This window comes from Astatotilapia calliptera, chromosome 17 (genome assembly GCF_964374335.1).
Source record: "Astatotilapia calliptera chromosome 17, fAstCal68.1, whole genome shotgun sequence".
Taxonomy (NCBI): Eukaryota; Metazoa; Chordata; class Actinopteri; order Cichliformes; family Cichlidae; genus Astatotilapia; species Astatotilapia calliptera.
In genome coordinates, this window is record NC_137438.1 from 26,993,345 (window position 1) to 27,007,745 (window position 14,401).

The following is a 14,401-nucleotide window of genomic DNA, read 5'->3' on the forward strand; positions in this document are numbered from 1 at the left end:
CGGGAACAGACACTGTCTGCCAGCTCACGAGCTTGTAATGCCTCCTTGGCTCGGCTCAGTTCGTCAATAAAGCCCTCATAGCAGGTGAGCTGTAGTCCCATGAAGACTCAAGATGAGTGTTTTCACGACTGCCATCTTGGTGTTTTGAAATCAGGCATGATGAATGAAGGGAAGAACTGTCTGTTAAGGTTCTCAGTCGTTCAGGTCATCGTAGTCTAAGGAGCTTGGAAAGAAAAGCATCTGGACTTCTTTAAGCTTCTTGAAGAGCGTTTCACCTCTCATTCAAGAAGCTTCTTCAGTTCTCTGAAGAAATTCTGAACTGAAGAAGCTTCTCAGATGAGAGGTGAAACATCTTCAAGAAACTTAAAGAAGTCCAGATGCTTTTCTTTCCACGCTCCTTAGACTGTAGTTAAACTTCACACACTGGACTTGTCAGTCACACATCCTTCGCCAGTAGGCATTCCCAGAATGATCTTTCCCCTTCTGACGCTTAGAATGACCAAATATGTGCAAAATGGACAATTCAACATGCCACCATGTCAGTCTTTTATTAAATATGACATGAAACAAATGACTGAGCCATTAAATTTGTCACAAAGGTGTTCACCTAATTCCAGGCAAATGGAATAGACTTCTATGGGACCATAAGTCTTTTTGCACTTTGACATTTGTTTTACTTTTCAGATCTGTAACCTATAACTTTTATACTGTATGTGTTTTGATCATAGGAGTCTACAGGGACTTACTTACTTTTAGCACGTTTAGCAGTTGATGTTGGCTTCTTTTTTCAGTACTGGAGCTTCCTGCTCATTGAAGACTTTTCTAAAAGGAAATGCTTAATCCAAAATGGCGTTTTAAGGGCTTGGATTAATGTCAATTTCAGCAAATATTCTTTCTTATGTTAAAAGAACATGGATCTCTGTCAGTGATAACTTCTGACTTTATAACTCAAATTTTAAGAGAGAGCTTCACTGCTAAGCTCTCATCTGTGTGGGTGTCACGGTTCGCTTGAGGACTCACATGCAGGACTCAGAGGCACAGTCAGTATTTATTACAGTTCCACCAGGTGTATATACAAACAGTGCAGGGGATAGTGCTATATACAAAACGGTGACAGGGAAAAGGCTCCGGGGAAATCCAGGTAGGGAAAAGACACTTGCTCCTCTTCTGACTCTCTCTCCAAACACTCACACAAAAAGGGAATCCGCTCGGGGAATGCAGAGTCGGGTCCAGGGGATCTATGTACAGAAGGAAACACACGTTAGAGGTTTTGCACAGGGAAGCAAATGAGAACTTGCTGAGAGCCGGGCTGCACTGACGCGAGTCACACACAACGATCCAGCGATGAGTAGAAGCCACTCCCTGGCTTAAATGCTGGCTGCACTGATGAGGCCCAGGTGTTTCCTCCTCAGAGGGGCGTGGGCCGAGGGCGTGAACCCACCATGAGTATATCTGTATCTATATAGATATATATGTGTATTCGTAACCTTTTTTCATCATCTAGTTTCCTGTGCCAGATCTTCTACTGATCCACTGAGGCAGACATGTAAAAAAACATGAACTAAAGCATATTTCTGTATATAAACAGGACCTTAAATCTTTATCAACAGCTACTTTAGAGGAAATTCTTCAATAAACTGCAACCAAAGGCTCAACTCAGAGGACAAAACCCAACCTGTTATAAATAGTGTGACAGCAAACTTTCTCTTGTGTAAAGTTACAAATAGGAGTAATTATCCACAGGAGCTTTTATACATAATGAAGTTATAATTCGTCCTGTAGAAATTGTACATTTAAGCTATATAGTTCCCTCTGTGATAACTCTGCTATGAATGCCTCTTATTAACTTTTATGCTTTTACAACCCACTATGAGCAAACACTCAGCAACAGTGGGAAGGAAAAACTCCCTTCTTGAAGGAAAAAACCTCTGGTAGAACCAGGAAATCTGTCTAAACTAGTTGGGGGTTAGAGCAACAGATGCAAGTCTTCAGATCATTTGCAGTGTGACTGTCTTTGTGCACACTTTAACCTGATTCAGTTTTCTTATTTGTCAAAATGCACCATGGGTAAAAAAAACAAAACAAAATAGTAATGAAGGAGAATCTTCAGCAAAGATGAATTAAACAAGTTTTATTTTGATCAAATTTTACTTTAAGTAAAACACATCTTTATTTGATGACTTTAATGTCATCAAATAAAGACAGTTTTGATGGAGCTCCTGACCCAGCCCAAGCTCTCTATGAAGACGAGGAAAAACTCCCCAGGGGGCCAGATCGATGGGAAGAAACCTCGGGAAAGCCCATTCAAAGAGAGATCCCCTTTCCTGGGATGGCTGGGGGGGTTACAGGAACTCCAAAAAAGCTAAATTTTTATTTATTTATTTTTTAAGATTGACCCACTCTATCTATTCCTGTCCAACAGAAAAAAGAAAGGAAGTTACTACAATGTATCACACTTACATGATAAGGTGTGAATTGTGTGTTTGTGTGTGTTATCTTAGCCAGGGGTGAAGCTGGAGCTCCTCCAGTGTTGGGCGCTTCTCCGGGACTATAGCTAAACATGCGTCCAAGAAATTCCGGCATTCTTGAAAGAAAGAAAAGATCAAAAAGATGAAGATGATAGTTCTAGTGATCCAAGGCATCAGTGAATCTGGAAGTGTGAAGTTTTCTTACCTGTGGACAGACGCTTTTTGATGCTCAGTTGCTTTGTGAGGAACCTCGCGGTACTAAAGTATCGTGCATGAAGCGCTTCATACAACACCACTCCCATTTGCCACACCGTGGTGGGTCCACACCTGTAGCAGCTCCTAATGTACCACTCGGGAGGGATGTGAAGAGGAGTGCCTAACAAACAGACACAATTGCAATTTCTTCTAAAACAAAAGACACAAATTGTTACATCTGTGAAAAGCAGGAGCAGAATATGTTACCATAGAAGATGCGATACAGAGATCGCTGTTTAACAAAGCAGCTCAGTCCAAAGTCAATGATGCGAACTCGAGGCACATCTGAGCCGGTCTCAATCAGAATGTTTTGTCCCTTGATGTCCCGATGAAAGATGTGTTTCTCCTCAAGTTCCTTTACAGCATCAACTAGTTGCTTCAGAATGACCTGGAAAAGATGAAAAACACAATAATGAGTTAATGCTTTTCTGCCTTGATTGAATGCTGTACAGTCTAAGGCTCTCCCAGTCAACCTACCTTGGCCTTGTCCTCTGGTAAAGCTCTTCCATTTTCTGCTTTGTATTTTTGCAGGTCCACAGCAGGGACAGGTCTCTCCAGCACCAGGATCAGCTCTTTGCCAAAGTCGAACCACTCCAGCAAGGACACAGGTGCTGATATTCCCACTGACCCTTCTGCTTCACCTGCAAGTTTAAGCATAATGGCCACTTCCACCGAGAGCATCTTCCCATTTTCATCCTGAAATATTACAACAAAGTGGATGATGAGGAACGCCGCATTCAATCCAGTAATGTAAAACTAATTCAAGTGTTGGACGCTTACCGCCACTTTGCAGTAGACTTTATTTTTGGGAATGTGTTTGATGGCAACCTAGAAGACACAGAGCATTGGTGAGCATTTCCTCAGTATGACATAATGAAAGGTGGAAACACAGCAGACGTCTCAGTTTACGATATTATCCATTATCTGCGTTACTGCCTGTCTTACTACCATCATCTGAACACTTACTGGAAAACGATCTTCTATCCGGTAGCCAGAAAACACTGCTCCGCAGCCTCCTTCTCCGAGCTGGTGCTCCTCCACATATCTGGCTTGGAATTCACCTGAACAGACAAAACAGCAAATCTTGTTTTATTACAGCTGTGACACAAATTACTCTCCTCTGTAGCCTAAATGTTCCTTCTGCCCTTCCCCTGAATATAAAACCCAAGCTGCTTGCTACTTACGTTTTTGGTCTGCTACTGATTTTTTGCCCTGGTCCACATTCCTTTTTTTTTTCTTGAGTGGCTCTCTGTTGTCTCCCGTGGCCTTTCTTTTGCCATTTTTTGTGCACTCCTGTTTGTTGTTCAAGTCTGGAGATGTGGAAAACACCAAAAGCACATCAGCTCACTGGATGATAGACACAAACACTAAACACCAATATCTTAAACCTAGCAACCACACTTAATCTACCCCCTTATTCAACTAATTAGCCTACCTTTACCAGAGTCCAACGAGGAGGATGCTTGCTCCTTGTCACCGCTCGTATGGTCGAGAAGTTTAGCCTTCTTTGCTTTCTTTGTTGTGCCCTCTTCATCTTGCACAACCTTGCGCTTCACTCCTTTGACCACATCTGAGCTGGTGGAAGGACCAGCCTGCTCAGCGACCCTCCTCCTTTTTATTGGGGTCTTCTTTTCAGGACTGGCCTTTCTTTTAGCAGTCCTGCTCTTACAATCTATAAACGACGACAACAACACAGTGGTGAAAAAGAGTCCCCGACATCAGGACTGGAAGCAGTTTGATGGCAAAGAATTTGAAATTGCTTTTGCTTAAATGATCACAAGTTTATTCTTGGGATTAAAAAAACTGACCAGTGCGAATTGATACTAGGTTTACTAAGTCTTAGATCTTGATGACACTTGTTGGTCTGTTTTTACTGTTGAGTCCAAGAATAAACTTATTACATTATTTTACCAAAAGACCGGTAACCTTCCTTTGATTAGACATCTTGTATTAAAGCTATTTTCAATCAAACATATGATTCAATTGCTTCAAAAATGATTCACACAGTGTCAACATTTCTAGGATTTGGATTTTACCAGGTTCTTATTTTATTATTTTACTTACCTTGATCTCCTGAATCTTTCTTATCGGCCGGAGTGGTAATTTTTCTTGTTTCCTTTTTCATTGTAATTTCGGAGACCCTTTAAAATCGAAAATGTAAACCGTAATGAGTTAATATTGAGTTAATACTTCTTCAAATGTGCACCTTTCAAATGCTTGACTTTTCTAACTGAATTCTGTAAGTGAGCTTTATAAGTAAACTCTGGAAACTACGGCAACACAACATAGAATCTTGCCTTTCAGTGACTTCACTGACTGCCAGTAGTTCAAAGTAGTTTACAGAAAAACACTGGCAGACAAAGCCATAATATTTCATATAATTCAATCATTTCATATCAATTAAACAGTTTCTTTCATTATCTTTCATCATTTGTATAAAGACCTCATCTATGGATGACAGTATGAAGATTTGTGGTTGACCACACACTAATAAACACAGTGTCAGCTACATTGTCATCTGATTTAAAGTATTTATTATGTACATTTAACTGTCATGGTACTGAGTCTGTGACCCAGTGTTTTGTGTTTGTTCATTTATATTCATTGATTATTCTTATGTATGTTTTTGGTTCTCTTTATTGTTTTCTTCTTGTGTTATATTCTTAGGCTTTAGGTTTCTGTTACTTTGCCTTGCCCCTGTGTCCCACGTGGCCCATTGTTTTCCTCTGTTTGCTGTTGGGTTGTCTGTGTATCATCCATGACAATTAAATTAAATAGCAAATGCAACTACAATTTCAATGAGATTCATTCCTGGCATTCTACTGCGGTGGCTGAAAGTAGACACCAAGCATTATCACTGTAACTGATGTAAATATTGGACTTGGAGGGGATTCATCTGATAGACTGATGCAAACATTACTGTAGCGACTTCCACAGTCGCTAGAGGCCAGGGATGGAGCCTGCCTATTTGCCTGACACGCTGTCAACTTTACGCAATAATGCAAGAGGTGGAATTGTTTGCTTGTTTATTAAAGTGCTTTAAGAGTTTACAGAGTAATGTCATCAGCTCCTGATTCAGACTCTTAAAACATCACAGGCTCTAATGTAACAAAGCGAAACATGTTGTGCAGCGCAGCGGTCAACAAAAACTACGGCTACCCAGCCCTCCTCTCTGTCAAAAATACGGAGTGGAAACTACAGATATTTGTTTAAAAATGTAGGGAGTAAAAATTAAGTACAGCAAGGAAGTTTTTTTTTTACTTTTTTACTTCCTACTTGTGGAGCCAATTAAGCTAAATTTAAGAAGCGCATGTCTGTGTATACTTAAAAGCTCTTATGGTTATTTTCACTTTGTAGACAAATTAAAGCACAGAAAAGAAAAACACGATACATTAGAGCATGACATAATTTGACCTGAGGTGGCGCTGCACCGTGAGAGAGCCTGAACGTCAACCGGAAGAAGACGAGAATAAACTCCGTATAAACAACATGGCGTCTCCCTGTGAGGTTTTTTGTTTTGTTTTGTTTTTTAAATGAACTTTATTTAGAACAATAACAATGACAATCTCAAAGAGACAAGCGACATATTAAATCAATCAGAACAGAATCACATCTCCTGTACACCACAATGAAATCGACAATAACTGAAAGTAAACATACACACACACACACACACACACACACACACACACACACATATATACACATACACATACATATATATACATATATATACATATATATGCATATACACATGCATACATACACATCCATATTCACACATCTACATAATAATAATATAAAAAGATGAATAACCAATACAAAAATAAATAACAATAAAAAAAAGAATGAAAAACAAGGAACAGAAATAAAGAAGACAAGGGGGATCATAAAATCTCTAAAAGTGAGGTTCCATAAACAAGACACATAACTTAAATAAGGGGCTAAGAAAAATCAAACTCTTCTAAAAATCTATGCAATTTGATTGCTTGGGGCTTATTTATTAGCTTAAGAGATTTATGGAACAGGGAGAATTTTGTCCTACCTGGATATAAGGTGTTAACCAAATACCTCCTCAAAAATGGATTATTGCATTTTCCATTAACCAAGTCAAGACCATCTAGTTTAACTTTATGTAAATTTGTAGTCTGTATATTTGAAAAATTGTTCTTTATTGTATTTACAAGGACTGTTGGGATATTCTGTGAAACCTTTTTATAGAGCTCGAACGAGCAACTCATGTCATATTTCTCATTAAGCCTGTTTAATTCAAGTATATCTCCATTTTCATCCATTATATGTGTCACAGACCAAATTTGTTTTGTCATCCATTCGTCCACAAACATAGATTTCCCCCGATTCAATATCACCCTATTATTCCACAATGGAACATTGTGGGGACTAAAGTTATGTTTAAACATTAATTTACAATTTAACAAAACTTGTTGATGAAATTTGGAAAGTTTTATGGGTAGTTTAGAAATGTCAAAATCACATACTAAAAGGATCCCCCCAACTTTGTTGAAAATAAGAGATGGCATCAAGAACCACATCTCATTATCATTTTTCAAGAAAGATCGTAGCCAATTAATCTTTAAAATGCCATTCATTATTTCAAAATCGATTGCTTTTAAACCCCCCTCTTCATAATCTTTTATCAAGTCCCTGTTACTAATATAATGATGTTTATTTTTCCATATGAAATTAAAATTCGCCTTATTTATGTCTTTTATAATTCTTGGTGGGATGGCTAGGGAATAAGCTGGATAGATTAAACTGGACAAAGATTCAACCTTGGTCAACATTATCCTGCCGAACAACGTTAAATCTCTCTGTAGTCAATGGTTTAGAGGGTTTTTTTGCATTTGTCAATTGTATTCTGAATATTCTTTTCGTCTCCCTGTGAGGTGTCATGCCGAGCAGATGTCAGAGTTGAGTTCAAGCAAAGTTGACTCTTTCGGTGATTACAGTTTGTCCGGGCGGGCTGTGCGTCTTATTTCATCCGCAGACACGTCGTTGGATGAGGAACAGCTCATGTTGGCATCAGTGGCAGTCAGGATGGCAGCATCTTCCAGAGGGAAGGTCAGGTCGCTGGTCTCTCTGAGCAGGACGCTGTCCACCAACAAGCCCGGTTCCACGGCTGGAGATTACCCTCCTCCGGCTGAAGTTCCCGCTTCTCCCCCGAACAGCGAGCCAGCCGCGGCGCCTCAGCGGAGACCCAAAAAAGACCCCAGCGGCTGCTCCGTGCTCCTCTTCCCCGGTCAGGGCAGCCAGTTTGTGGGCATGGGCAGAGGACTTTTAAAATACCCCAACGTTAAAGAAATGTTCACCGTAGCCCAGAAGATCCTGGGTTACGACCTGCTGTCTCTGTGTCTGGAGGGCCCCGAGGACGAGCTGCAGAAAACGGTTCACTGTCAGCCGGCGGTGTTTGTCACCTCCCTGGCTGCTGTGGAGAGACTCAACCAAGAAAACCCCAAAGTAAGTGCCAGATAAATGTCTGGAAAAAGGACAATAACTGCAGGTCCTGCCTTCTTAAATGTGGCCATTTTATCTTTTTTTTTTTTTTTTAAATACTGCTACAGTAATATTAATTTATATTTAAAATGTGCGCACATTATGTATGAAGGTGTGGATGAATGATGCTTGTTGTAAGAAAGCATTTTGAGTGCCCAGTAGAAGAGCATCTTTCAAATGCAAAGTTTCTCATTTCAACTTTAATTACTGCACCTGATTAAGGCGGTAGAGTAAATAAGGCTTCCAACAGTGGTTATTTCTTATTATCACATCTTGTTTTTATTGTTTTTATCAGTAGATTGTTGTTTCACTCCCACCAAAAACATCACCGTAAATAATCTTCTGATTCTGAATGACCATTTAAAAAAATAAACAAATTGTTCTGAGTTAATTTCAGTTACGGATGTATCAGTGACGTAAATGATATATCGGTCATAATCGGGAGGCTGTTACATTTTTATTTTTTTATTTTTTTTGACTTGTTTCCTGCTGTACACAGGCCATTGAGATGTGTGTCGCTGCTGCAGGTTTCAGTGTCGGAGAATTTGCTGCTCTTGTCTTTTCTGGGGCGATGAACTTTGCAGAAGGTAGAAAGATTTCTTTTTTGGGTTTTTTTGTGCACTTGTAAAAGGTGTTTTAATTACAACTTTGGTTAATATTCTGTATTTACTCCTTATGCATCTTCTAGCTTTGTATGCAGTGAAGGTGCGAGCGGAGACTATGCAGAAGGCCTCAGAACTGGTTCCCAGTGGGATGCTGTCAGTCACTGGTAGACCTCAGGCTCAGTATAATTATGCCTGTCTGCAGTAGGGCTGCCACGATTAGTCGACTAGTCACGATTACGTCGACTATCAAAATCGTCGACGACTGATTTAATAGTCGAGGCGGCGTTTGAAGCTTTGTAAGATCACAAAAGACGCAGGAATGAGTAGTAGGATTTAAGAGTGTAATAACGGACTGAAACAGAAGATGGCAGCACTGCATATACAAGGATGCCAGCTGCCGTTAAACCCCGAAGAAGAAGAAGAAGCGGTGTCCCAGAATTCATAGCGCGGCCTAGCTCAGTTTCCAACAATGGCGGCAGCTAGTTAGTTTTAATATTACTCTTATTATTCTTTCTGGGTCACAAAATAAACGTTTAACATATTTTCAGGCGAGAATGTAGCTGTGTAAACCTCAAATATCTGCTCAGTTTATCAAGACACCACATATTTTCAAAAGCGCTCCGATGTTTTCGGAGACGTCTGTTACCCACTAGCTCGATAGCTAGCCGGGGCAAGGCTCACTAGAGCCGTGAGAACACCGGACTCCCGGCAGATCGTTTTCAAACACACCGCTGTCTTTCGCTGCTCAGGTTAAACATGATATATAAGTCACTTAGATAACTTAAAAATGTTATTGTTTGGCTTATTTTAGTATTTTATTTGTTCCTGAGTAAATCTGTTTTGCTGAGATTAAAGTTATAGTTTTTACACAGCTGAATAAACGTCAAGCAGACAGCTGATTATCAGAAGTGTGAGATGCTCGAGAATATTCTCCGGTGTCCTGTTATATTTTAGATAGCAAGGAGTTTATTAAACTTCACCGAAACAATCTGCAAATTTCATTAAAATTTAATAAACTATCATCTTGTCTTTATTTTTAGTTAGCACATACCTTAAACACTTAAAGCTGTAAGCTAATGATAGTTATATAAGAGCAGATGCTGCTGGTGCAATAAGCTGTAGTTTTACGTCCAGTGGATGATGATCTGATTAGTCGACTAATCGCAAAAATAATCGGTGACTAGTCGACTATCAAAATAATCGTTTGTGGCAGCCCTAGTCTGCAGGCAAAAGAGCACTGCAAGAGTCTGGGGATGGAGAATCCTGTGTGCTCTGTGGCCAACTAGTACATTTCTAAAGATCTTAACTTTAACCTCTATACCATGATGCTCATTTGACTCATGGAGGTTTTAAAAAGAAAAAGCTTATTTTCCTTTAATTAACGGCACAATATCTTTCACCAACCAACCTTGTGATGAGTTTTGTACAAAAATATTTTCTGCTGTTGAACTCCCACTAAAAATGCCCAGGTGCTCCTCAGCAGAAAAAAAAGCAGCGAGAGTTATGACAACTGCAATCCTCACCATAAAATTATCTGGACTGCACTGAGGAAGTGGACATTTCCATTTTGGAATAAATCATCTTTTAAAAACATCTCATAGCAATTAGTTTTGCTTGCATTACTTTTTTGTACTTACTAAGCACTTCAGGAAAACCTGTGTTGCATCCTCTCCGAGGAAAATGGGCAGGCCTCTCAGTGCTGCTGTCTTTCGGTGGGACACAATGTCAGATGTCTAAAGAGTATTCAGTGGAAAACAAGCATTTAAATTAGTATAGTAACGTGGTGTACCTACACACAATGCAAAATCAGAACTCTTATAGTAATGAAAATAAAATACAGATCAGGCCCAGCAACATGTAAAACTTAAAAAAAAAAAACACCATTTTAACGATTTTACTTTCTTTTTACAAATTAAATAAAATACCGCCAAATAAAAACAAAGTAATGACTGATAACATTCATTTCCATTGATGTGTTTTGGCTGAAGCCAACATTTTTTTCTGTTATGACCAAGGTATACTCTCTTCTAAAAATGTCAGGTAAAGGAGCACTTACCTGTTCATCAAGTTTATCCAAGAGGTCTTCCATGTCCTCACCAAGAGCTTCCTTCTTAGACCGGTATAGTTTCAGCAGGCCAGGCACAAATTTGTCGAGGGATGCATTGAACGTCCCCAGGAGGTCTTTGCTTGTGATCCGATGAAATTCTTCAGATATCTAAACAAGACAATAACCAAAATATTGCCATTTATTCAGCACAGAAAATTTCTGGGTAGCTGCCTTGTACAGTCTGCACCATGTTGTATGCCTGACTGTGTTATCAACCGCAAAACCTACTTCAAAAATCTCTCATGAATACACATTTTGCACAGGAATAGAAACACCCTCCACAAAAAACAGTATCAATATGCAAATACATATTATGTTCACACTGAAATGTGGAATTTTTGTGGATTTTTACTATTGAGTGTGACCTTGAGAGGTGTGATCGTAATGCTCCAGGTGTTTTAAATACACATACACAGTCTGTGTGAATGCATGGCCAATGTGCACCTTGTCCGTGATGAAGGCGGAAATGTTTCAAAAGAGTCTCTTGATTGGAGCTTGTGAATTTGCAAAATCGGCATTGCATGAAATCCACCCCTGAAACACAAGAGACATAGTCAATTTTGCCAAAAGCACTTTTGCAATGGGATAAAACATCCATATCTAACACACAGAAGGAATCCATAGATGCAGGAGCTGAATACATCAACAAGCCAAAACCAGAGACATCATGAAAAAAATATGTAAGGAATCATATTAACTTACATATAACCACTTGTCTACTATATCAAGTATATGATTGATAACATACATGACATGTAACATAAATGCAAGCTTGAATTCAAACATTTTTTTGTTACTATGATAAAAAAAATGCAATAACTAAAGAAAAAATAATACTATCTGTAACACAATATACATCAACAACACACAATCATTCCTTAAATATTGTCTCCTTCCCCATTATGTAAAAAGCTCTGAAAATGTAGCAATCTTATAATACAGAGCATGAAGTACAACTTTAATTTGCGTGTGACAATTAACTTACAGTACATTAGGCAATCTTACACCAGCTGACAAACTGTCAAGTCAGCTTTAAACATTACTTTAAAGTAACAGTGCTGCACCGGATAAACGGTGACTATTGAAAAAGTGAAAAAACAATATTAGACAATATGCAAATTACTTATATCACTGTCATATAATTGGCGCACATATCCTACACCGACCCATGAAAGCGTCTCCATGACAACGCGTGCTTGGCCCAGTTTGTTGTCAATGTTAACATAAGATAACATTGAAACTGGTTACAAAACGGGTAATAAGCTAATAAGTTTTACCATGGCAGAAGTGCTGTAAAAAGCCAGTGTGAGATACCGTCATTTAGTGATGTCTGTCTAAATATCAGAGTGTTTAACATTAAACATTACTTTTTGCGCTGGGCCACTACTCTGAGCTAAAACCTTCAGAGGCTGCTTGTAGCCCGATTACGACACAGCGGCGCGACGAAGGCTGCCCAAATTCATAGTGGACTCCTCTAAATGTGTCCGAGAAATACGTCCTCCTTACAATAAGCATCACTTAAAATGTTTGCAATATTGAAACATTTCAATATAATGTAGAAAAAAAACAAGAAAAAAAAGTTACGGATCGGACTCCCCGATCCTTATTGCGCATGTGCAAATTCTACCTGTGGAATTAGTTTTAATATTACTCTTTCTGGGTCACAAAATAAACTTTTAAGATATTTTCAGGCGTTAATGTAGCTGTGTAAATTGCTAATATCTGTTCAGTTTATTAAGACAACATATGCTTGCAAAAGCGCTCCGACGTTTTCGGAGACGTCTGTTACCCACCAGCTCGATAGCTAGCCGGGGGGAAATCAATTAAGTCACTTAGATAACTTAAAAATGCTATTGTTGGCCTTTTTCAGTGTTTTACTAGTTCCATCCTCCCGGGTCCTCAGGAGGATGCAGCCTAGGCGCTTGTAGAAAATCTTAATAACACATGTAGTTAGCTTACCTGCTAGGGTAAATGGTCGGAGCTCCAGCACCTGTCCAAAAGAATTATACACTCCAACTGCAGAAGTGAAAATCCTCAATGGTCGAAAAATTGCAATTTACATCCAAATCTAGCCACGATGGTTCAAATTTTCTTAGGAGGTTTTTAGTCTAGAACACATGGTAAACCACTATCACACAGCTCAGGTCTGCTCAGGCTCAGTTTGGTTTAGTTCAAACTTGTTCAGACCACATGTGCCAGTCATCTACGGGGTTTCCCACTGGTTCCCAACTTGACTCAGAAACTCTGCTCAAAAGTTGATAATCTTTGTTATGCTGTCTAGAAAATCTTAGTTAGGACAACAATGAAAGAAATTTGTTGGGTAGACAAGCTTTTTTAGGTTGTAAATGGAAAGTTTTATTTCTAACTCAGTTTAATTTAAAAACTTTAGTGAAATCAACAATTGCTAGTTATCGTTTTTACAGTGATCTTTAATGATTTGGAAAAATGGTTATGACAGTCCAGGAAAAGGTGATTCAGGAATAGGTCAGTTTATACCGCTCTGTTGGTGCATCTGTTTATGTAGCTGTGTGTGTGTGCATAGATAAAAGACAGCATGCAGGCTGAGATGCAGGTGAAGGAAAAGGAGGCTGAACAACAGAAGAAGAGGATCAGGGAGCTGGAGCTGACACAGCAGCAGCTGGAAGTTGCCCTTAATACGGAGATCCAGGCTCGGCTGGAGGAGGAGAGGGCCAGACTGGAGCTTGAGCGGTAACAATGGATTTCTAACTCTTATTATGGCCCTTTATTATTTTATTTGTGATGGAGATCTGAGATATCCATGAGAAGTATTAACTGTCATGCGGCGGCTGTGTGAAGGCAAGAGAGGACCCAATTGCACGGCTCTAGACACACGGGAATGAACTCAAAGGCAGGTCTTTATTAACAGGAACATAAGAAGTCATACAAAACTATACTGGGAGAAACTAAAGCTGAGGCGCTGGGAAGACACGGGAAATGCACACAACCTAGAAGGATGACGCAACACAGAACAAAGGGACACTCTGACATAAATACACAGAAGGTAATGAGGGAAGTGGGAACACACGGGGAACACAGCTGAAGACAATTACTCATGACCGAGCAGGGAGGACACGAAACTGAAAATACTGACACCAAGATGTGGACCTTAAACACAACACAGTACACAGAGATGAGCACAGAGAGAGAGGCAGAGAACAAGGATGAATACGAGGGGATGAGGAGAACACAGAACACAACGGACGGGAACACGGTACCAGAACAAACACCACAATAAAAGCATGGACACAGGGGGAATCCAACTACCAAACCAAACAATCCAATGGACATAAGGAACAAAATACAAAACCACAGGAAAACTGAGAACACTGGGTCAAAATGACCCAGGACCATGACAATACCCCCCCTCAAGGGCTGACTCCAGACAGCCCTTGCGGACGGCAACGGCGGCAGAACAGATCCGGAGGCCGGCC

The 14,401-nt window shown here is 39.7% G+C and overlaps 2 protein-coding genes and 1 long non-coding RNA gene across 3 annotated transcripts; 1 reads left to right on the forward strand and 2 right to left on the reverse strand.

The window, feature by feature from the left end:
* Window positions 1–532: 532 nt before the first annotated feature.
* LOC113008997 (serine/threonine-protein kinase pim-2-like) lies at window positions 533–5,416 on the reverse strand. The gene is made up of 9 exons (XM_080291792.1): window positions 4,788–5,416; window positions 4,159–4,395; window positions 3,908–4,033; window positions 3,690–3,784; window positions 3,504–3,551; window positions 3,201–3,419; window positions 2,931–3,111; window positions 2,674–2,844; window positions 533–2,584 (listed from the first exon to the last, which is right to left on the reverse strand). The coding sequence occupies exons 1-9, from the start codon at window positions 4,846–4,848 to the stop codon at window positions 2,493–2,495; spliced, it is 1,230 nt and encodes a 409-aa protein (XP_080147918.1). The 5' UTR covers window positions 4,849–5,416; the 3' UTR covers window positions 533–2,492.
* Window positions 5,417–5,949: 533 nt separating this feature from the next.
* On the forward strand, window positions 5,950–9,541 carry LOC113008687 (malonyl-CoA-acyl carrier protein transacylase, mitochondrial-like). The gene is made up of 4 exons (XM_026146305.2): window positions 5,950–6,230; window positions 7,631–8,201; window positions 8,737–8,824; window positions 8,926–9,541. Exons 2-4 carry the CDS (start codon window positions 7,647–7,649, stop codon window positions 9,045–9,047), a joined length of 765 nt encoding a protein of 254 aa, XP_026002090.2. The 5' UTR covers window positions 5,950–6,230; window positions 7,631–7,646; the 3' UTR covers window positions 9,048–9,541.
* A 601-nt stretch (window positions 9,542–10,142) lies between these two features.
* On the reverse strand, window positions 10,143–13,318 carry LOC145421455 (uncharacterized). Its single transcript, XR_013902815.1, has 3 exons — window positions 12,909–13,318; window positions 10,899–11,057; window positions 10,143–10,575 (listed from the first exon to the last, which is right to left on the reverse strand). It is a non-coding gene; the product is annotated as an uncharacterized LOC145421455 (long non-coding RNA).
* Window positions 13,319–14,401: the final 1,083 nt, after the last annotated feature.